This window comes from Lithobates pipiens, unplaced genomic scaffold, assembly GCF_037356315.1.
Source record: "Lithobates pipiens isolate NorthernLeopardFrog02 unplaced genomic scaffold, aLitPip1_a1.2 Scaffold_19, whole genome shotgun sequence".
Taxonomy (NCBI): domain Eukaryota; kingdom Metazoa; phylum Chordata; class Amphibia; order Anura; family Ranidae; genus Lithobates; species Lithobates pipiens.
The window spans coordinates 1515896-1540467 of NW_027507764.1; the positions used below are offsets into that span (position 1 = coordinate 1515896).

Consider the following 24572-nt stretch of genomic DNA (forward strand, 5'->3'; position numbering starts at 1 on the left):
CTTCCCTGTACCTTGGAAAAGAAATCCAGACTCAAGCGTTCCACCCATGGACAATCCAGACACACGGGGCCCTCCAATGAACACCCAGATGTGTGACCCTCCTCCATGAAGTTACCAGCTGGGAGGAACCAGCTCCCCAGGAATGTCCCTTAAAGGGATGAGTGTGGTGAGACAGAAGTCGGGATACTTCTACTGACATAGAATGAGCTCCCAATACTTCTTGGCAGTACCTAGATGGTGTTCAGTGTGAGCCACGACCACTACAGATCAGCATTCCATCATGGAGAAGAAGCGTTCTGGGGGAGCAGAAAGCAACCTGAGATAATGGATTCCCCAACCACAAAGACCATCTGGATATGAGAAGAAGAATCCTTACCATCCCCCGATTGAGAGGCTGAATAATCACAGCAGGAAATACTCAGTCCATAGAGGCAGACATGTTGGACCACTTAGGAAGTGGACCTGAAGTGGGCCGATAGATGGGAAAAAAAAGGGAGAGGTCTCTGGAGGTAAGGGACACCCCGGCCGAGGAGAGAGGCCTTTTCTTGTGCTATGATGAGGGACCCCGGGAGGTAGACAGGCTGTGGACTTGCCCCACGAGGGACGGCGTTTGTTACCATCTCCTACAGAAACCTGACAGAGCAGATCTGGGCATTACCAGGTGGGTTCCGGGACCCTCAAAGTTGTGTTCAGTCCTCACAGTGGAATAGAGAATGCAGTGACAGGAGGCCGGTGATCCCTCTGGAGGCCGGTGATCCCTCTGGAGGCCGGGCAGTAACCATTGTATTAGTAAGAGGCAGAAGTCTCTTGTAATTGTGAGGTAATGAGGCTGTAGGGACCAGAGTCAGAAGCAGCGCCTGCAGCCGGTGGTCTGATGAAGGACTGACTATGCAGAAGGTGAGGAAGGGAATTTAGAGCCTCTGTGGTCGGAATCTGCAGGGAATTGGGGGAATTTGTCCTGAAGGTCTGGTCTGTGTGAGTGCAGAAGAAGCCCCAATGATAGAGGAGACGTGGCCCTTCCATGAGGTGACCTAATAATCGGTCCTCAGAGGGTACAGAGTGACCCCCCGGAACCATTAGTGAGTTGGTGTCCCCGTAGAGCAGGACTGTCCCCTGGATGGAGGTGAAGTGACAAGGCTCTCAGCCAATCACAAACCAAGGTAGCTGAGGGTGAGCAGGCCCCTGTAGGTGGCAGTATGATGGACAGTAAATTGAAGCTCCACGTGGTGCGTTTGCAGTACGGGATGACGTGTCCTCTACACACTAGTGGGAAGGAGCTCAGAGCGCACACGACACTCCGCCCAGCAGGTGGCGCAAGCGCTCCATCTTTCAGGGTAATCTGAGTGATGGAAAACGCTCACTCCCGATGTTCAGCCCCGACCTCCTCATCAGAGACAAGCAGTGAGGCGATGCCACGGCTCTGGACCCAGAGAGCCCTCCATGGGCAACCTTTTCCCCGTACACCAAGGTGTGGAAAGCATCAGAAATGCAGAGCCCGGGGCCCGCAAGTCACTCAGACTATCCCCGCACATCCAGTCCTGGGGGGCAGGTATGACACTCCAGAGTCTGAGAAGAGGAATCCCGACTGAAGACAAAGAATCCAAACATTTCATGGAAGTAAAAGAGCCGGAAAAGCTGGAGAGATTCTCCTCCTCAGACTTCCATCCGCCGGGGACACCAGCAAAACACTGAGGCATGCTGGGTGGAGGAGGGGATTTCTGTGCCAGTGTCTTATCCTCCTGTAGGGAGCAGAATAACCCCACAGTATCTGAATCCCTGTGTCCCCAAATGGATGAGAGACAGAAATGAATGACCGCGTTCCACGGGCATGAGAGCGGTCCGCCACCCAGAGTGTGCGCGCGTGCATGGGCCGCCACCCAGAGTGTGCGCGCGTGCATGGGCCGCCACCCAGAGTGTGCGCGCGTGCATGGGCCGCCACCCAGAGTGTGCACGTGCATTGGCCGCCACCCAGAGTGTGCACGTGCATTGGCCGCCACCCAGAGTGTGCGCGCGTGCATGGGCCGCCACCCAGAGTGTGCGCGCGTGCATGGGCCGCCACCCAGAGTGTGCGCGCGTGCATGGGCCGCCACCCAGAGTGTGCGCGCGTGCATGGGCCGCCACCCAGAGTGTGCACGTGCATTGGCCGCCACCCAGAGTGTGCGCGCGTGCATGGGCCGCCACCCAGAGTGTGCGCGCGTGCATGGGCCGTCACCCAGAGTGTGCGCGCGTGCATGGGCCGTCACCCAGAGTGTGCGCGCGTGCATGGGCCGCCACCCAGAGTGTGCGCGCGTGCATGGGCCGCCACCCAGAGTGTGCGCGCGTGCATGGGCCGCCACCCAGAGTGTGCACGTGCATTGGCCGCCACCCAGAGTGTGCGCGCGTGCATGGGCCGCCACCCAGAGTGTGCGCGCGTGCATGGGCCGTCACCCAGAGTGTGCGCGCGTGCATGGGCCGCCACCCAGAGTGTGCGCGCGTGCATGGGCCGCCACCCAGAGTGTGCGCGCGTGCATGGGCCGCCACCCAGAGTGTGCGCGCGTGCATGGGCCGCCACCGAAACGGTGCACGTGGGCCGCCACCCAGAGTGTGCGTGTCTGGTGAATTATGTGGGTGTAAATGTGAGATGTACAGAGGGGGGGACATTCCATGTTAGTGTGCAAAGATTTCCCAGTGCTGAATACACAAACTACTTCATGCAGGGACAGTATTCTGGATGCACAAACACACCCGGGAGGACAGTATTCTGGACGCACGCACGCACACACACACCCGGGGAGGACTGTATTCCGGACGCACATACACACACCCAGGGAGGCCTGTATTCCGGACGCGCACACACACACACCCGGTGAGGACAGTATTCCGGACGCACATAAACAACCGGGGAGGACAGTATTCCAGACACACATGCACAACCAGGGAAGACAGTACTCCGTACGCACACACACACCCGGGGGAGGACAGTATTCCGGACGCACACACACACCCGGGGGAGGACAGTATTCCGGACGCACACACACACACCCGGGGGGAGGACAGTATTCCGGACGCACACACACACCCGGGGGAGGACAGTATTCCGGACGCACACACACACCCGGGGGAGGACAGTATTCCGGACGCACACACACACCCGGGGGGAGGACAGTATTCCGGACGCACACACACACCCGGGGGAGGACAGTATTCCGGACGCACACACACACCCGGGGGAGGACAGTATTCCGGAAGCACACACACACCCCCGGGGAGGACAGTATTCTGGACACACACACACACGGGGGAGGACAGTATTCCGGACGCACGCACGAACGCACACACACGCGCACGCACGGACACACACACACACACAACCGGGGAGGACGGTATTCCGGATGCACACACACACACCCAGGGAGGACGGTATTCCGGACGCACATACACAACCAGGGAGGACAGTACTCCGGACGCGCACATACACACCCGGGGGAGGACAGTATTCCGGACGCACACACACACCCGGGGGAGGACAGTATTCTGGACGCACACACACACACACACACACCCGGGGGAGGACAGTATTCCGGACGTGCGCACACACCTAGGAGGACAGTGTTCCAGACGCACATACACACCCCCGGGGAGGACAGTATTCCGGATGCACACACACACCCGGGGAGGACAGTATTCCGGACGCACACACACACCCGGGGGAGGACAGTATTCCGGACGCACACACACACCCGGGGAGGACAGTATTCCGGACGCACACACACACCCGGGGGAGGACAGTATTCTGGACGCACACACACCCGGGGAGGACAGTATTCTGGACGCACACACACCCGGGGAGGACAGTATTCCGGACGCACACACACCCGGGGAGGACAGTATTCCGGACGCACACACACACCCGGGGAGGACAGTATTGCGGACGCACATACCTGTACACGCAGGGTCTCGATATAATTGGTGCCGTACGTCCGGCGGGTGAAGTCGGAGAGGTTGAATTGGATTTGGTTCCAGCCGTCATCCAGTCTCATTGGCATCGTACAGGAGAACGGATTCACCCGCGTTGTGCTCCGATAATTACTCGCCCGGAACCTTCTCGGCACGTTCTTATCATCCAAAACCTGGAAGGGGAGAGACACCCAACACGGGTCACCACGTCTGCTTCACCCTGCAGTAGGAGGGGCATACTCCGGGTCTTACAGTTCTCTCCTGTCACCCCGCAGTAGGAGGGGCATTCTCCGGGTCTTATAGTTCTCTCCCGTGTCACCCCGCAGTGGGAGGGGCATACTCCGGGTCTTATAGTTCTCTCCCGTGTCACCCCGCAGTGGGAGGGGCATACTCTGGGTCTTATAGTTCTCTCCCGTGTCACCCCGCACTGGGAGGGGCATACTCCGGGTCTTATAGTTCTCTCCTGTCACCCTGCAGTGGGAGGGGCATACTCCGGGTCTTATAGTTCTCTCCTGTCACCCTGCAGTGGGAGGGGCATAAATGATTGTAAAGGTGGGAATCTCACCTGCACCTCGAATGTAAAATATTTTTTCACATTTTTGATTATCATGACCAGGAAGGGGAGTTTGATCCCGAGTGTCTTCTTGGGGTCAGCCGGACACGTAATGTACGTAGTACTGAAAGAAGACAGAGGAGACACGGTGTCAGTCCAATATCACCCGCCAGCTACCGCCCGCAATACCCACCAGCTACAGCCAGCCCGCAATACCCACCAGCTACAGCCCGCCCGCAATACCCACCAGCTACAGCCAGCCCGCAATACCCACCAGCTACAGCCCGCCCGCAATACCCACCAGCTACCGCCCGCCCGCAATACCCGCCAGCTACAGCCAGCCCGCAATACCCGCCAGCTACAGCCCGCCCGCAATACCCGCCAGCTACAGCCCGCCCGCAATACCCACCAGCTACCGCCCGCCCGCAATACCCACCAGCTACAGCCAGCCCGCAATACCCACCAGCTACAGCCCGCCCGCAATACCCACCAGCTACCGCCCACCCGCAATACCCACCAGCTACCGCCAGCCCGCAATACCCACCAGCTACAGCCCGCCCGCAATACCCGCCAGCTACAGCCAGCCCGCAATACCCGCCAGCTACAGCCCGCCCGCAATACCCGCCAGCTACAGCCAGCCCGCAATACCCACCAGCTACAGCCCGCCCGCAATACCCACCAGCTACAGCCCGCCCGCAATACCCGCCAGCTACAGCCCGCCCGCAATACCCGCCAGCTACAGCCCGCCCGCAATACCCGCCAGCCCGCAATACCCACCAGCTACAGCCAGCCCGCAATACCCACCAGCTACAGCCCGCCCGCAATACCCACCAGCTACAGCCAGCCCGCAATACCCACCAGCTACAGCCCGCCCGCAATACCCGCCAGCTACAGCCCGCCCGCAATAACCGCCAGCTACAGCCCGCCCGCAATACCCGCCAGCTACAGCCAGCCCGCAATACCCGCCAGCTACAGCCAGCCCGCAATACCCGCCAGCTACCGCCCACCCGCAATACCCGCCAGCTACAGCCAGCCCGCAATACCCGCCAGCTACAGCCAGCCCGCAATACCCACCAGCTACCGCCCGCCCGCAATACCCACCAGCTACCGCCCACCCGCAATACCCGCCAGCTACAGCCAGCCCGCAATACCCACCAGCTACAGCCCGCCCGCAATACCCACCAGCTACAGCCAGCCCGCAATACCCACCAGCTACAGCCAGCCCGCAATACCCGCCAGCTACAGCCAGCCCGCAATACCCGCCAGCTACAGCCCGCCCGCAATACCCGCCAGCTACAGCCAGCAATACCCGCCAGCTACCGCCCGCCCGCAATACCCGCCAGCTACAGCCCGCCCGCAATACCCACCAGCTACAGCCCGCCCGCAATACCCGCCAGCTACAGCCCGCCCGCAATACCCGCCAGCTACAGCCCGCCCGCAATACCCACCAGCTACAGCCCGCCCGCAATACCCACCAGCTACAGCCCGCCCGCAATACCCGCCAGCTACAGCCAGCCCGCAATACCCTCCAGCTACAGCCAGCCCGCAATACCCGCCAGCTACCGCCCGCCCGCAATACCCGCCAGCTACAGCCCGCCCGCAATACCCACCAGCTACAGCCCGCCCGCAATACCCGCCAGCTACAGCCCGCCCGCAATACCCACCAGCTACAGCCCGCCCGCAATACCCGCCAGCTACAGCCAGCCCGCAATACCCTCCAGCTACAGCCAGCCCGCAATACCCACCAGCTACAGCCCGCCCGCAATACCCACCAGCTACAGCCAGCCCGCAATACCCACCAGCTACAGCCCGCCCGCAATACCAACCAGCTACAGCCAGCCCGCAATACCCACCAGCTACAGCCCGCCCGCAATAACCGCCAGCCCGCAATACCCACCAGCTACAGCCCGCCCGCAATACCCGCCAGCCCGCAATACCCGCCAGCTACAGCCAGCCCGCAATACCCACCAGCTACCGCCCGCCCGCAATACCCGCCAGCTACAGCCCGCCCGCAATACCCACCAGCTACAGCCCGCCCGCAATACCCGCCAGCTACAGCCAGCCCGCAATACCCGCCAGCTACAGCCAGCCCGCAATACCCACCAGCTACAGCCCGCCCGCAATACCCGCCAGCTACAGCCCGCCCGCAATACCCACCAGCTACCGCCCGCCCGCAATACCCGCCAGCTACAGCCCGCCCGCAATACCCGCCAGCTACAGCCCGCCCGCAATACCCGCCAGCTACAGCCAGCCCGCAATACCCACCAGCTACCGCCCCCCACCAATGCCCGCCAACTAACGCCCCCCCACCATCACCAGCTAGCCACCATTCTGCAGGCTACCGCCCCCCCTTCATCAGCCAGCTACCACCACCCCCCCAGCCAGCTACCGCCCCCCCACCTAACTGTTACCAGCCAGCTACTGCAGCCCCCCCCCCCCTCCTTCACCATCACCAGCCAGCTACCGGCCCCACCCCCCTGCCATGGTGTGTGCGGCTCCACCTACAGACATGTTGTGGTATGACACTCACGCGACGTTTGTTCCCGCCACCTCCAGGACCAGGGAATGGATGTCATTGTCTGTAATCCTCTTTATGTGGCCATTCCGTACCTGTACAGAGAAAGGTGGCAGATAAAGGTGGGGGGTCTGATAACAGAAGGGGGCCCTCCCCCACACCCGGAGGACAAATGTTCCCATCAATACCTCTTTGCTCGGGTGAGATCAATCTGATATTTATGAAATATTCTAATAGAATAATGTGTACATATATAAGGGGGGAGGGCTAGAAAAGACTAAGAGACACGGCTCAGTCCACGCCTCACCGTGACCGAGGATCCGCGTTCCACAAGGTGTGTGCCGGGGAGGGGGGGGAGGAGCTGCCGTGTGACCACAAGGTGTGTGCAAGATTGAGAGATCATCATCAGCATTCAGACTTTGTAAAGAATGCAACAAAAAGTGTAAGGGTGAGATAAGGACAGCTAAGATAGAACATGAAAGACACAAAGCGGAGGAGAGCAAAAAAAACCAAGAAATTCTTTAAATATATAAACAGTAAAAAGGAGGACAGTCCATATTGGAATGGAACGGTTCCCCAGACGATGTCATTCTTGTGACGAAACGTGCGTCAGGAGGAGTTTGACATGCTGACGTCACCGCGTACGGGAGTCATAGCGCACGGGCGTCCACACATAGCAATCGATGCTCCTGTGATCTTGCAAGTTATATATAAATCGGGAGTTTCCTGGTATATGAGAGTCTGCTGCATATTTCCTCCATACATGTTGGAGTCTGGATTCCCGGAAATATCTGTTGGTTTGGGGTGGAGCCCCCGTGGTTGACATCTATTGGCTGCCTACTGTGATGTGCGTTTTGGGGTTATAAGCGGGTAAGGCTTCAATCCCTCAGGGGTGGCACGTGGTGGTGGACTTCACGTGGTGGACAGTGTGCGTTCCTCCTGAGAAGAGAATTCTGTACCACATTCGGTGGACACGGATCTTCCACCAAACACTTTGCTCTCAGTTATTTTTTGCACTTCACAGATTTGTTTATTTAATATTCATTATTTGTCACATTTATCAGTTTATTGTGTGAAGAATATTTATTTCTACCGCAATCAGTTTTATACACAGTGTCATTTATTATCAATCTATCTATTTGTACTTTCCATGTATTTATTACCAGCGCAGCCACCTTCTGCTCTCTGTTCTTTGGATCACATTTCTAGAAGCTTTTTACTAACATTTTGTATATTCCATTTACTGCTTTATGTGTCTATAGAATGTAACACCGACATATAATCACACACCACAACTACTATATTCCCCCACTGACACCAATGATGGGGCACTATTCCCCCCACTGACACCAATGATGGGGCACCATTCCCCCCCACTGACACCAATGATGGGGCACCATTCCCCCCACTGACACCAATGATGGGGCACCATTCCTCCCACTGACACCAATGATGGGGCACCATTCCCCCCACTGACACCAATGATGGGGCACCATTCCCCCCCACTGACACCAATGATGGGGCACCATTCCCCCCACTGACACCAATGATGGGGCACCATTCCTCCCACTGACACCAATGATGGGGCACCATTCCCCCCCACTGACACCAATGATGGGGCACCATTCCTCCCACTGACACCAATGATGGGACACTATTCCTCCCACTGACACCAATGATGGGGCACCATTCCCCCCACTGACACCAATGATGGGGCACCATTCCTCCCACTGACACCAATGATGGGGCACCATTCCTCCCACTGACACCAATGATGGGACACTATTCCTCCCACTGACACCAATGATGGGGCACTATTCCTCCCACTGACATCAATGATGAGGCACTATTCCTCCCACTGACACCAAGGATGGGGTACCATTCCTCCCACTGACACCAATGATGGGGCACCATTCCTCCCACTGACACCAATGATGGGGCACTATTCCTCCCACTGACACCAATGATAGGGCACCATTCCTCCCACTGACACCAATGATGGGGCACCATTCCTCACACTGACACCAATGATGGGGCACCATTCCTCACACTGACACCAATGATGGGGCACTATTCCTCCCACTGACACCAATGATAGGGCACCATTCCTCCCACTGACACCAAGGATGGGGCACCATTCCTCCCACTGACACCAATGATGGGGCACCATTCCTCACACTGACACCAATGATGGGGCACTATTCCCCCCCCCCCCCACTGACACCAATGATGGGACACTATTCCTCCCACTGACACCAAGGATGGGGCACCATTCCTCCCACTGACACCAATGATGGGGCACCATTCCTCACACTGACACCAATGATGGGGCACTATTCCTCCCACTGACACCAATGATAGGGCACCATTCCTCCCACTGACACCAATGATGGGGCACCATTCCTCCCACTGACACCAATGATGGGGCACTATTCCCCCCACTGACACCAAGGATGGGGCACCATTCCTCCCACTGACACCAATGATGGGGCACCATTCCTCACACTGACACCAATGATGGGGCACTATTCCCCCCCCCACTGACACCAATGATGGGGCACTATTCCCCCCCCACTGACACCAATGATGGGGCACTATTCCCCCCCACTGACACCAATGATGGGGCACTATTCCTCCCACTGACACCAATGATGGGCGGGATGAGGGGGGCGGCCATTCATTCATGGTGACCCCCTCGCGATCGCTCCTGACGAATGGAAGTGAAGCATGACATCACTTCCTCTCCTGTAATGTAAACACAGGCAGAGGAAGTGATGTATTCTCTCCTCCGTGTCGGTATTTTTCGTTCCGACACCGAGGAGAGAGGATCGGTGAGTTGCACCAACACGTCACTACACAGTAGAACATGCCAGGCACACTCACACCCCCCCGATCACCCCCCCAATTACCCCTGCACCCCCAGTCACAGTGACACCAATTGCATTTTTTTTTTTGCATTGGTGTCATTTATGACTGTAATAACTGTTAGGGCAGTTAGGGTTAGCCCCCTTTAGTTCTAAGGTGCCCCCCTAACCCCCTCAATAAAGGTTTAACCCCGTGATCACCCCCCGTCGCCAGTGTCACTAAGGCTGGGTTCACATTGCAGCGGTTTATGAGAACGGATGTGATTCGCACCGCACTGCAGTGCAAATCACATCCGATCTCTGTGCGATTCGAGTTCAGCCATACAGATAGTATACAGATAGTATACAGATAGTATACAGATAGTATGGCTGAATTCGCATCGCACCCGCCGCAAACTCGCACGGGACCCTTTTTTTGGTCCGCAGCAGAATCGGATCGCATGGGGGTTCACACCATGCGATCCGATTCCTGTCCGAGTTTGCAGATCGCACTGCGATATGCGAACTGATCTGGGGGTGTCATTAACATTTCACTGACACTCCCAGCAGTTCGCATAGGGCAGTGTGAACTGCCGCCGGGAGGCATGTGATGCGGGAACCCGCCGCGGATTCATGGCGTTCCCGCATCGCTCCAGTGTGAACCCAGCCTAATAAGCGATCGTTTTTCTGATCGCTGTATTAGTGTCACAGGTGACGCTAGTTAGGCAGGTAGGTATTTAGGTTCGCCGCAGCTTTTTATAGCGCCAGGGACCCCCATATACTACCGCATAAAGCCCCCTGATTGCCCCCTAGTTAACCCTTTCACCAGTGATCACCATATAACTGTTACAGGTGACGCTGGTTGGTTAGTTATTTTTTTATAGTTTCAGGGCACCCACCATTTATTACCTAATAAAGGTTTAACCCCATGATCACCCGGCGGGTGATAGAAGTTTGAGGGTCAGATAAGGTCTGCGTCGCCCCAGGCAGCGTCAGGTTAGTGCCAGTACCGCTAACACCCACGCGCAAAGCATACACCTCCCTTAGTAATATAGTATCTGATCAGATCTATATTAGCGTCGCCAGCAGTTTAGGTTTCCCAAAACGCATTGTTAGCGGGATCAGCCCAGATACCTGCTAGCACCTGCGTTTAGCCCCTCCGCCAAGCCCAGCCCACCCAAGTGCAGTATCGATCGATCACTGTCACTTACAAAACACAACACACATAACTGCAGCGATCGCAGAGTCAGGCCTGATCCCTGCCATCGCTAACAGGTTTTTTTGTAGCGTTTTGATAGTCGCTGACAGCCTAGGTGCTTTTTTACCTGTGAGTCTCACTAGTGTACCCCTAAATTTAGGGGTGTCTACTTTCCAAAATGGGGTATTAGGGGGGGGGGTTGTGCCATCTTGGTATTTTATGGCCTTCAAAATTGCGATAGGTAGTGAGGAGTGAAGTCAAAAATTTACACCCTTAGAAAGCCTGAAGGCGGTGCTTGGTTTTCGGGGCCCCGTACGCAGCTAGACTCCCAAAAAATCCCACACATCTGGTATCCCCGTACTCAGGAGAAGCAGCAGAATTTATTTTGGGGTGTCATTTCACATATGCCCATAGCATGTGTGAGCAATATATCATTTAGTGACAACTTTGTGAAAAAAAAAAAAAAAAAGTTTGTAATTTTCCCGCAACTTGTGGCAAAATATAAAATATTCCATGGACTCAACATGCCTCTCAGCAAATAGCTTGGGGTGTCTACTTTCTAAAATGGGGTCATTTGTGGGGGTTTTGTGCCATCTTGGCATTTTATGGCCTTCAAAACTGTAATAGGTAGTGAGGAGTGAAGTCAAAAATGTATGCCCTTAGAAAGCCTGAAGGCGGTGCTTGGTTTTCGGGGCCCCGTACGCGGCTAGGCTCCCAAAAAGTCCCACATATGTGGTATCCCCGTACTCAGGAGAAGCAGCAGAATTTATTTTGGGGTGCCATTTCACATACGCCCATAGCATGTGTGAGCAATATATCATTTAGTGACAACTTTGTGTAAAAAAAAAAAAAATTTTTTTTTCTTTGTCATTATTCAATCGCTTGAGGCAAAAAAATAAAATATTCAATGGGCTCAACATGCCTCTTATCAATTTCCTTAGGGGGTCTACTTTCCAAAATGGGGTCATTTGGGGGGGTTTTGTACTGCCCTGCCATTTTAGCACCTCAAGAAATGAGATAGGCAGTCGTAAACTAAAAGCTGCGTAAATTCCAGAAAACGTACCTTAGTTTGTAGATGTGACAACTTTTGCGCAAACCAATAAATATACAATTATTGACTTTTTTTTTACCAAAGACATGTGGCTGAATACATTTTGGCCTAAATGTATGACTAAAATTGAGTTTATTGGATTTTTCTAATAACAAAAAGTAGAAAATATCATTTTTTTTCAAAATTTGCGGTCTTTTTACGTTTATATCGCAAAAAATAAAAATCGCAGAGGCAATCAAATACCATCAAAAGAAAGCTCTATTTGTGGGAAGAAAAGGACGCAAATTTTGTTTGGGTGCAATATTGCATGACCGCGCAATTACCAGTTAAAGCAGCGCAGTGCCAAAGTGTAAAAAGACCTCTGGTCATTTACCAGCAAAATGGTCCGGTCTGAAGGTGGATATAGAGAGGAGTATATATATAGAGGAGTATACAGATGTATACAGTCACCTTCTTGTCCCATATCTCTAGAGGTTTGCTCCCTATACTGTACAGGATGGACAGGAAGCCGGACTGGAAGGTGTTCCTGAACATGGCTCTCCTCTCTCAAACTTTGCCGCCGTTGCCGGTGTGACGTCTTTTCCCGCTTCGTGTGTCGTCTTGGCAACAAGCTCCGCCCCTTTCAAGCTTGTGTTTACACCGGATCAGCGAGTTGTGGGAGAGAAGCAAGATAGACCGGAAGTGACGAATAAGATCAACGAGAAACTGGGCGAAGGATAGACCGGAAAGGGTTGAAGCCTGTCGGAAGTGAGGTGTGTTTCCGGAAGTCGGGTCCTCTACACGTGTGTGCGGTGATGGCGGGACTGGAGTTGCTCTCTGATGAAGGGTTCCGGCAGGACGGGAGGAGGCCCGTGGAGCTCCGGAAGATTCAGTGCCGGATGGGGGTGTTCGATCAGGCGGACGGATCGGCCTATGTGGAGCAGGAGAACACCAAGGCGCTGGCTACAGTGTACGGACCTCATGAGGTGAGGGGCGGGAGACACCTGGCATGGGGGGGCTTCGCTATTTGGGGGGGGGGGGGTCGCTGAGTGTGGAGGGAGAGGGGGTCACCTGGTGGGGGAGTCGTTGTGTGGGGTGGGGGCTACTTGACATGGGAGGTCGCTTTGTGGGGGGGGGGGGGGGGGGAAGAGAACACCTGACGTGGGTCGCTGTGTGAGGGAATGTGGGAACACCGGAGGGGTGGGGCACCTGATGTGGGGGGTGGCTGTGTGTGGGGGGGACACCTGACGCAGGCGGGTTGCTGTGTTGGGGGGGACACCTGACGCAGGCGGGTCGCTGTGTTGGGGGGGGCACCTGACGCAGGCGGGTCGCTGTGTTGGAGGGGGGACACCTGACGCAGGCGGGTCGCTGTGTTGGAGGGGGGACACCTGACGCAGGCGGGTCGCTGTGTTGGGGGGGGGGACACCTGACGCAGGCGGGTCGCTGTGTTGGGGGGGGGGCACCTGACGCAGGCGGGTCGCTGTGTTGGGGGGGGGGACACCTGACGCAGGCGGGTCGCTGTGTTGGGGGGGGGGGACACCTGACGCAGGCGGGTCGCTGTGTTGGGGGGGGGGGGCACCTGACGCAGGCGGGTCGCTGTGTTGGGGGGGGGGGCACCTGACGCAGGCGGGTCGCTGTGTTGGGGGGGACACCTGACGCAGGCGGGTCGCTGTGTTGGGGGGGACACCTGACTCAGGGGGGTCGCTGTGTTGGGGGGAGGGGGACACCTGACGCAGGGGGGTCGCTGTCTTGGGGGGAGGGGGACACCCGACATGGGTCGCTGTGTGGGGGGGGGGACACCCGACATGGGTCGCTGTGTGGGGGGGGGGACACCTGACATGGGTCGCTGTGTGGGGGGGGGGACACCTGACGCAGGGGGGTCACTGTCTTGGGGGGAGGGGGACACCTGTCGCAGGCGGGCGCTGTGTTGGGGGGGGACACCTGTCGCAGGCGGGTCGCTGTGTTGGGGGGGGACACCTGTCGCAGGCGGGTCGCTGTGTTGGGGGGGGACACCTGACGCAGGGGGGTCGCTGTCTTGGGGGGAGGGGGACACCCGACATGGGTCGCTGTGTGGGGGGGGGATACCTGACGCAGGGGGGTGGCTGTCTTGGGGGGAGGGGGACACCCGACATGGGTCGCTGTGTGGGGGGGGGGATACCTGACGCAGGGGGGTGGCTGTCTTGGGGGGAGGGGGACACCCGACATGGGTCGCTGTGTGGGGGGGGGGGGAACCTGACGCAGGGGGGTGGCTGTCTTGGGGGAGGGGGACACCCGACATGGGTCGCTGTGTGTGGGGGGGGGACACCTGACGCAGGGGGGTGGCTGTCTTGGTGGGGGGGGGGGGACACCCGACATGGGTCGCTGTGTGTGGGGGGGGGACACCTGAGCCGAGGGGGGTGGCTGTCTTGGGGGGGGGGGGGACACCTGACGCAGGGGGGTGGCTGTCTTGGGGGGGGACACCCGACAAGGGTCGCTGTGTGGGGGGGGACACCTGACGCAGGGGGGGCTGTCCTTGGGGGGAGGGGGACACCCGACATGGGTCGCTGTGTGGGGGGTGACACCTGACGCAGGGGGGTGGCTGTCTTGGGGGGAGGGGGGACACCCGACATGGGTCGCTGTGTGGGGGGGGACACCTGACGCAGGGGGGTGGCTGTCTTGGGGGGAGGGGGACACCCGACATGGGTCGCTGTGTGGGGGGGGGACACCTGACGCAGGGGGGAGGCTGTCTTGGGGGAGGGGGACACCCGACATGGGTCGCTGTGTGGGGGGGGGGAGACCTGACGCAGGGGGGTCGCTGTGTTGGGGGAGGGGGGGACACCTGACGCAGGGGGGTCGCTGTGTTGGGGGGAGGGGGACACCTGTCGCAGGCGGGTCGCTGTGTTGGGGGGGGGGACACCTGTCACAGGCGGGTCGCTGTGTTGGGGGGGGGACACCTGACGCAGGGGGGTGGCTGTCTTGGGGGGAGGGGGACACCCGACATGGATCGCTGTGTGGGGGGGGGATACCTGACGCAGGGGGGTGGCTGTCTTGGGGGGGGGGGGGGGACACCCGACATGGGTCGCTGTGTGGGGGGGGGGGGAAACCTGACGCAGGGGGTGGCTGTCTTGGGGGGAGGGGGACACCCGACATGGGTCGCTGTGTGTGGGGGGGGGGGACACCCGACATGGGTCGCTGTGTGTGGGGGGGGGACACCTGACGCAGGGGGGTGGCTGTCTTGGGGGGGGGACACCTGACGCAGGGGGGTGGCTGTCTTGGGGGGGGGGGGGGGACACCCGACAAGGGTCGCTGTGTGGGGGGGACACCTGACGCAGGGGGGTGGCTGTCTTGGGGGGAGGGGGACACCCGACATGGGTCGCTGTGTGGGGGGTGACACCTGACGCAGGGGGTGGCTGTCTTGGGGGGGGGGGGGACACCCGACAAGGGTCGCTGTGTGGGGGGGACACCTGACGCAGGGGGGTGGCTGTCTTGGGGGGAGGGGGACACCCGACATGGGTCGCTGTGTGGGGGGTGACACCTGACGCAGGGGGGTGGCTGTCTTGGGGGGAGGGGGACACCCGACATGGGTCGCTGTGTGGGGGGGGGGGGGGTGGCTGTCTTGGGGGGAGGGGGAGACCCGACATGGGTCGCTGTGTGGGGGGGGAGACCTGACGCAGGGGGTCGCTGTGTTGGGGGGAGGGGGACACCTGACGCAGGGGGGTGGCTGTCTTGGGGGGAAGGGGACACCCGACATGGGTCGCTGTGTGGGGGGGGGGGGTGGCTGTCTTGGGGGGAGGGGGAGACCCGACATGGGTCGCTGTGTGGGGGGGGAGACCTGACGCAGGGGGGTCGCTGTGTTGGGGGGAGGGGGACACCTGACGCAGGGGGGTCGCTGTGTTGGGGGGAGGGGGACACCTGACGCAGGGGGGGTCGCTGTGTTGGGGGGAGGGGGACACCTGACGCAGGGGGGAGGCTGTCTTGGGGGAGGGGGACACCCGACATGGGTCTCTGTGTGGGGGGGGGGGACACCTGACGCAGGGGGGAGGCTGTCTTGGGGGAGGGGGACACCCGACATGGGTCGCTGTGTGGGGGGGGGGGACACCTGACGCAGGGGGGAGGCTGTCTTGGGGGAGGGGGACACCCGACATGGGTCTCTGTGTGGGGGGGGGAGACCTGACGCAGGGGGGTGGCTGTCTTGGGGGAGGGGGACACCCGACATGGGTCGCTGTGTGGGGGGGGGACACCTGACATAGGGGGTCGCTGTGTGGGGGGAGGAGGGATGACAACTGACATAGGTGGTCTCTGTGTGTGTGGGGGGAGGGGGGCACCAGACGTGGGGGGGGAGGGGACGTGGGTGGTCACTGTGTGTCACTCATAAATCCTGACCAGCTCTCTCTCTCTCCCCCCTTGTGTAGATCCGGGGTCCTCGCAGTAAGACCCTCTATGACCGGGCGGCTGTGAACTGTCAGTATGGCCACCTTCAGCACGGCAGAGAGGAAGCGTCGCCCCCCATGGAGACCGCAAGTCCACCGAGATGACCATCCACCTCAAGCAAACGTTCGAGGCGGCCATCCTCACCCAGCAATACCCGCGCTCCCAGATCGACATCTACGTACAGGTGAGTGTGGGGGGAGGGGGGAGAGACGTTCCCTGTGTGGGGGGAGGGGAACGCTCCCTTTCCCTGCACTAAACACAATCTATAACTGGATTAATTTGATTATCTTCCATCAGATCTCTCCCCCCCCCCGGGGGCTTATTCACACAAGACCGGAAACATGATGTGGACAGGGGGGGGGGGGGCTTTTCTTGTTAAAGGCAGCTGATTGTTTGCTGGGACCGCCCTGCTGCTTAGAAACCAATCACCTGCCTTTAACAAGAAAAGTCCCCCCCCCCCCACCCCCTCCTTTGTCCAGAGCGGTCATATTTCCTGTGTTGTGTGAATAATGTATCGGAGGGGAGTGCAAATGGTTAAGCACTTTTTTTTTTTTTTTTTTTTAAATAATAATAAAAAATAAAAATTTTGTTTAACAATTCATTATTATTATTTTTTTTCCTATTTGGTTATATTGTAATGTAATTGGAAGCGGGCTGTGGGTGGAGTGACACTTTAATATGTAAAGAGATGGACTCCGCTCTGCATTGATCATCTTGTGTTTTTGTATTGCAGATCCTCCAGGCGGACGGCGGGAATTACTGCACCTCGGTGAACGCGGCCACTCTGGCGGTGATCGACGCCGGGATCCCCATGAGGGATTACGTGTGCCCGTGCTCGGCCGGGTTCATTGAGGACACGCCCCCAGCTGGCGTTGGCTTTGTTGCCGAAATCTGACCGGATAGCTCTGCTGGAAATGAACTCGCGGCTCCACGAGGATCACCTGGAGCGCGTCATGGACGCGGCCAGCAAAGCCTGCAAGGATGTCTACGCCGTCCTGGACCGGGTAGTGAGGGAGCATCTACAGGAGACCACCGCGCTGCTGGGAGACCACGGCTCGTCATAATGGCCGCTGCTCCCCCCCCCCCCAGTATGTGGGGGACGTCCTCCCGGCTTTTACCATTACCGAATGGGCAATGATCTTCGGGAGGGCGGGGCTTTGTTCCCACCGTGTTCTGTACAGTGTGAAGATGTACATAGACTTTACAGGGATGCATTTTTATGGCGCTAAAGGTGCTGATAGTGGCCCGACAATACAATCCTATTGGTTCATTCGTGATAATAATTATAAAGTTGAATATAATACAGTTCTATATATATATATACACCCGTATTTATAGGCGTTTAACACACACCTTCTTTTTAAGAGAGAAGCTTCAGGAAAAAAAACTCAAATTTTAAATAAAGAATTTTCAAGCAAAATATAGGTCAGTGCCCGTCAGCCCGGGCCTCGTCGTTGCCGTTCAGCGTGGCCCGTCGGCCCGGGCCCCGTCGTTGCCCGTCAGCGCGGCCCCCCTGCCGTTGCCATGAATGTAGCCTGATCAATGCCCATCTACAGCCTAGCCTCAGATTACTGGTGCCTCGGAGGGAGGGCGGGACGAGCGCCGTCGGATTACATACAGCGAGAATCTCCTGTTTACTCAGCGGCCTCTTTAATACAGAGTCCCGCCTCCTGGAACGGTTGCTATGACAGACAGAACACTGGTCCAATGGCAGCCCAGGAGGCGGGACTTCCTATTAAAGAGGCCGCTGAGTAATCGGGAGATTCTCGCTGTATGTAAACTGACAGCGCTCGTCCCGCCTCCCTCCATTCCCTCCTAGGCAGCCCAACTTGCAGTATTGGTGTATAACACACACATGCTATTTGCACCTGATTTTCAGGGTGAAAGTGCGTGTATTTTTATATATATAATAAATTTTATACACGCCCCCTTTTTTTTTTTTTTAAATCACATTTTTTTGGCCAAGTGTATCCTGAGATTTCGGTGCACTGCTACTTCTTACTAGGGATGGAGTCTGGTTTAGGATGAACTGTAAGGCGGGGGGGGGGGGGGAGGGTCCACAAACTGGCGGCCCCTCCAGCTGTTGTTACACTACAACCCGCATCATGCCTCTGCCTGGGGGAGTCATGCTTGTAACTGTCAGCTTTGCAATGCCTCATGGGACTTGTAGTTTCACAACGGCTGGAGAGGCCACCAGTTTGAGACTGCCGGTTGTAAGGGTTAAGGTTCCAGGTGTGGACTTTGTGTCTGATTGTCCAGCACAATAAAGTTACACCGGCGTTGACTTTTAGCGGAGTGCTTCCTTTGTGTTTACTCTGTTCTCCTGCAGTTGGTGTTCCGATGCTGATTGGTAAACGACGGTGGAAACGAGACGCTCATCCACAAGGAGCGTCCACCTGTGAGCATCATGTTCACAAACCCAGAAGCTCCATTGTCTCCTTTTATCTGTATCTTGGTGTGCAGAATTTGCATCCCTGAGTGTCTTTGCAGTGCTGTAAGAAAGGAGCGGAGAGGTGATGTCAGCACTTCCATAGAATCCTACAAACTCATCACACCTCTGCCAGCCGCAGCTCTCTTCTACCACAATACTACCCACCCCCATCTATTATCCTGTGACAGACTCTCTGCTGGCAGTGACCTATTGCATCTGTTGGGGATCGCTCCCACAATCTTTCTTGCAGTAGGTCTCAGCCAGCTGGGGGAGGATAACTCTCTGGCATCCACACTCTTTGGGGTATGTTCAAGGATAAGTATACTGCAGGAAGGCCCCCCCCCCCAACTGACATGGAAATGGCTGTACAAGGACTTTTCCAGGCACATGCCCGGCAGAGCTCTAGCACACCTGGGTGCTCAAATTGCAGCCCCTCCAGCTGTTGCGGAACTACAAGTCCCATCATGCCTTTTGACTTGGAGGGAGTCATGATTGTAACTCAGTCTTGTAATGCTTCATGGGACTTGTAGTTCCACAACAGCTGGAGGGTGGCCAGGTTGAGCACACAGAAACCTGATTTTTTTTTTTTGGCCTATAAATATCTGGGCCACTAAATGGAGAAGACCTCTGCTTTATAGAAATGTTTTTTCAATCAATAGTTTAACCACTTCCCAACCAGCGCACGACGATGTACGTCGACAGAATGGCACGGGCAGGCATATTGGCGTACAGGTACGTCCAATATTCAATGCCGCCCTGCCATTGGGAGCGCGCCGCCGGCGGCGCGCTCCCGCGCTGGTCGGGACCCCAGTGAGTCCGGTCGCGGGACCCGCGGACTCGATCGCCGCGGGCATCCCCGCGATCGTCTCAGGGAGCAGCCGAATGGAGGAAATGCCGTATAAACAACATTTCTCCATTCTGCCTAGCAACTAGTGACGCTGATCTCTGCTCCATGTGATTGGAGCAGAGATCAGTGTACACTAAATGAAAGCCCAACCCCCCCACAGTTAGTAACGCACCCCTAGGAACACTTAACCCCCTACACTGCCACCCACTGGTTAACCCCTTCACTGCCAGTGTCATTTACACAGGAATCACTGCATTTATATAGAAGTGATTACTGTATAAATGACAATGGTCCCAAAAGTGTGTCAAAAATGTCCGATGGGTCCCCCACAATGTCGCAGTCACAATAAAAATCGCAGATCGCCGCCATTACTAATAAAAAAATAAATAATAACAAATTATTAATAAAAATGCTATAAAACTATCCCTATTTTGTAAACGCTATAACTTTTGCGCAAACCAATCAATAATCGCTTATTGCGATTTTTTTGACCAAAAATATGTAGAAGAATACGTATCGGCCTAAACTGAGGGAAAAAATTTTTTTTTTTATATATTTTTGGGGGATATTTATTATAACAAAAAGTAAAAAATAATGCGTTTTTTTCAAAATTGTCGCTCTATTTTTGTTTATAGCGCAAAAAATAAAAATCGCAGGGGTGATCAAATACCACCAAAAGAAAGCTCTATTTGTGGGGAAAAAAAGGACATCAATTCTGTTTGGGAGCCACGTCTCACGACCGCGCAATTGTCAGTTAAAGCGACGCAGTGCCGAATCGCAAAAAGTGGTCTGGTCTTTGACCAGCAAAATGGTCCGGTCTGAAAGTGGTTAAGTTGAGTGAATTCATGTAGCTTAACTTCCTAGAGGAATTAAAGAAGAACTCCAGCTTTTCACACAAGATACATAATGTGTTTCCCCCCCGAAAAAATCAGACCCGTGATTTACGGGAAGGGCTGCAATTATAAGCTTTACCCCAAAAGTAAGCCCTAGTTTACCCACTTGCCACCCGCCATATAGCAAAATGATGTCGGCAACGTGTTTTCAATATCCTGACCGGACTTCACCAGGATATCATGCCGCTGCGCGCCCCCGGGGGGAGTGCAGCGCAGCGATCGTTGTTGCAGTGTTTCACTCTGATACCCCGCAACTCCGATCTAGGTAGAGTCTCTGACAGAGACTCTTTACCACGTGAGCAGCCATGTCCAATCACGGCTGATCACAGTGTAAACAGGAAGAGCCATTGATCGGTTCTCCTCTACACGTGAGTAAGGAAAAGCCGATCGGCTGCTTCTCTGATGGGGGTTGGGGGACTGTTGATTGATTATCAGCGCAGCCCGGGCCGTGCCCCCCCCCGTCCGTCGGAGCAAGTCTGGGCAGGGAGGCGGTAAAATTCTAGAATCCACTCTACTGCAGTATTATATAATGTAAACTGCATTTTTCTGTAATCTAATTGTGCCAGATACCGTCGGTATAGCAGGCTCAGCTGATCTCCCGCTGCTCTCCTCTTCTCCCAGCTGTCAGCGGAGGATCTCGGCCCCCTCCCTCTGCAGTGCTCGGAGTGGGGAAGAGAGCTCTGGCGGGCCATGGAAGCGACCCCCAGCTGATCTCCCGCTTCTCTCCTCTTCTCCCAGCTGTCAGCGGGGGATCTTGGTCCCTTCCTCTGCAGTGCTCAGAGCTGGTAAGAGCTCTGGCGGGCCATGGAAGCGACCCCCAGCTGATCTCCCGCTGCTCTCCTCTTCTCCCAGCTGTCAGCAGAGGATCTCGGCCCCTCCCTCTGCAGTGCTCGGAGTGGGGAAGAGAGCTCTGGCGGGCCATGGAAGCGACCCCCAGCTGATCTCCCGCTGCTCTCCTCTTCTCCCAGCTGTCAGCAGAGGATCTCGGCCCCCTCCCTCTGCAGTGCTCGGAGTGGGGAAGAGAGCTCTGGTGGGCCATGGAAGCGACCCCCCCAGCTGATCTCCCGCTGCTCTCCTCTTCTCCCAGCTGTCAGCGGGGGATCTGGGCCCCTCTTTCTGCAGTGCTCTGAGTGGGGAAGAGCTCCGGTGGGTCATGGAAGCGACCCCCAGCTGATCTCCCGCTGCTCTCCTCTTCTCCCAGCTGTCAGCGGGGGATCTCGGCCCCTCCCTCTGCAGTGCTCTGAGTGGGGAAGAGAGCTCCGGCGGGTCATGGAAGCGACCCCCAGCTGATCTCCCGCTGCTCTCCTCTTCTCCCAGCTGTCAGCAGAGGATCTCTTCCCCTCCCTCTGCCGTGCTCGGAGTGGGGAAGAGAGCTCCGGCGGGTCATGGAAGCTCCAAGCGGCGCTGGAAGAAGCTGTTTGGCACTATTAGATTACAAAAACATACACAGTTTACATGATATCATTTTGTAATAGAGTGGATTCTGGCATTTTACAAACACTTTTTTTACTCGGTTCCACTGGTGATTCCTGACGGTCAGGGAGGGAGAGAAGACAGCACATGGCATGATGAGACCTACTCCAAAAATAAGCCCTACTGTGTCTTTTGTTGCCAAAATTAATATAAGGCTCGGGGGTTATTTTCAGGGAAACGCGGTGGTTCCTCTGGGCCAAGCTGGCCCAAACAAATTTTGTCCCTCGCTAGCCTGTGGGGCCGCTGGGTGTGCGGCTTAAACTGTATGGAGCTGAGGCCACATACCTCATACTGCATTGTGGTCCGGGTTCCAGCCCAGACTTCCGGTCTCATAACCCGGAACATGGAAAAAAAAAAGTATCTGATTGGCGCTTAGCCATACAGAGAAAGTGATGTATTCCAGCAATGAATACAAAGCTTCCTCTGATTGGCTGAGTCAGGAGAGGCGGGCCGATGATGTCACAGTGATAGAAATACATCACTGCCTCTGAATGGCTGAGCCCCGCTGCTGTAGGTTCTCCTGTGTTCCGGGTCTGAGACACAAAGTCTCGGCTCCAATCCCGGAACACAATGCAGTGCGATGTATATAAAGAGCCGCAGCTCCATACCGTTTATACCGCACATCCAGCGGCCTCACCGGTTAGTGTCGGCCAGCTTGGCCTGTAAGTGGTGTGAAAATTTTTAAATGATGTAAACCCGATCCACCAGCATAACGCACGCTACATGTGGCAGCACGCCCGCCATTTACACCCGGGGGCCACATACACTCACCAGCCACTTTATTAGGTACAGTGCCTTGAAAAAGTATTCATACCCCTTAAAGTTTCCCACACTTTGTCATGTTACATCAAAAACATAAATGTATTTTATTGGGATTTTATGTGATGGACCAACATAAAGTGTCACATAATTGTGAAGTGGATGGAAAGTGATAAATGATACAAATAAATATGTGAAAAGTGTGGGGGAGGGGCATTTGTATGGCGCCCCCTTTACTCCGATACCCCTAACTAAAATCAAATGGAACCAATTGCATTCAGAAATTACCTGATTAGGAAATAGAGTCCACCTGTGTGTCATTTAATCTCAGTATAAATACAGCTGTTCTGTGAAGCCCTCAGAGGTTTGTTGGAGAACCTTAGTGAACAAAAAGCATCATGAAGGTCAAGAAACACACCAGACAGGTCAGGCATAAAGTTGTGGAGAAGTATAAAGCAGGGTTGGGTTATAATAAAATCTCCCAAGCTTTGACCATCTCACAGAGCTCTGTTCAATCCATCATCAGAAAATGGAAAGAGTATGGGCACAACTGCCAACCTACCAAGACATGGCCGTCCACCTAAACTGACCGGGCCGGGCAAGGAGAGCATTCATCAGAGAAGAGCCAAGAGGTCCATGGTAACTGGAGGAGCTGCAGAGATCCACAGCTCAGGGGGGAGAATCTGTCCACAGGACAACTATTAGTCGTCTCTCCACAAATCTGCCCTTTATGGAAGAGTGACAAGAAGAAAGACATTGGAGGAAGAAAGTCATAAGAAGTCCTGTTTGTAGTTTGTGAGAAGCCATGTGGGGGAGGGGGCAGCAAACATGTGGAAGAAGGTGATCTGGTCAGAGGAGACCAAAATTCTACTTTATGGCCTAAGGGCCGGTTCACACAGCGAGGCGCGGCGAGGCGTCTCCGACTTGCCTCGCCGCGACCTGCGGGGATCTCAGCGGCGACTTGCAGAGGACTTCTGTATAGAAGTCAATGCAAGTCGCCCAGAAGTAGTACAGGAACCTTTTTTCTGAGTCGGAGCGACTAGAGTCGCTCCTCTCAGAACGGTTCCATAGTACTGAACGGGGGCGACTTGCGGGAGCGAGGCGAGGCGACCCGTGTCGCCTCGCATCGCATCGCTGTGTGAACCGGCCCTAAAAGCAAAACGCTATGTGTGGGGGAAACTAACACCGCCCATCCCCCTGAACACACCATCCCCACCGTGAGACATGGTGGTGGCAGCATCATGTGGTGGGGATGGTTTTCTTCAGCAGGGACAGGGAAGCTGGTCAGAGTTGATGGGAAGATGGATGGAGACAAATACAGGACAATCTTAGAAGAAAACCTGTTAGAGTCGGCAAAAGACTTGAGACCGGGGCGGAGGTTCCCCTTCCAGCAGGACAACAACCCGAAACATCCAGCCAGAGCTACAATGGAATGGTTTACATCAAAGCATATTCATGTGTTAGAATGGCCCAGTCACAGTCCAGACCTAAATCCCATTGAGAATCTGTGGCCAGACTTGAAAATTGTTGATCACAGACGCTCTCCATCCAATCTGACAGAGCTTGAGATATTCTACAAAGAAGAAGAATGGGCAGAAATGTCCTCTCTAGATGGGCAAAGCTGGTAGAGACACCCCCAAAAAGACTTGTAGAGAAAGGGGGTTCTACAAAGTATTGACTCCGG

At 56.0% G+C, this 24572-nt stretch overlaps 2 protein-coding genes across 4 annotated transcripts in view; one reads left to right on the forward strand and one right to left on the reverse strand.

The window, feature by feature from the left end:
- LOC143995763 (cilia- and flagella-associated protein 20-like) overlaps positions 1 to 24572 on the reverse strand; it is a 32158-nt gene that overhangs the window by 3595 nt on the left and 3991 nt on the right. For 2 of the 3 annotated variants that reach the window (XM_077490478.1, XM_077490479.1), the window contains 3 exons: positions 7020 to 7099; positions 4502 to 4613; positions 3921 to 4109 (listed from right to left, as the gene is read on the reverse strand). In XM_077490478.1, coding sequence (XP_077346604.1) covers positions 3921 to 4109; positions 4502 to 4613; positions 7020 to 7099 — 381 coding nt within the window. Of the gene's footprint in view, positions 1 to 3920; positions 4110 to 4501; positions 4614 to 7019; positions 7100 to 12546; positions 12695 to 24572 lie in introns of those variants that run through there. The other variant, XM_077490477.1, reaches the window with a different exon arrangement.
- On the forward strand, positions 12891 to 18775 carry EXOSC4 (exosome component 4). Its single transcript, XM_077490476.1, is given in 6 exon segments — positions 12891 to 13061; positions 16467 to 16522; positions 16524 to 16557; positions 16559 to 16669; positions 17219 to 17343; positions 17345 to 18775. Coding segments are annotated over 6 exon segments (702 nt in total). The 3' UTR covers positions 17550 to 18775.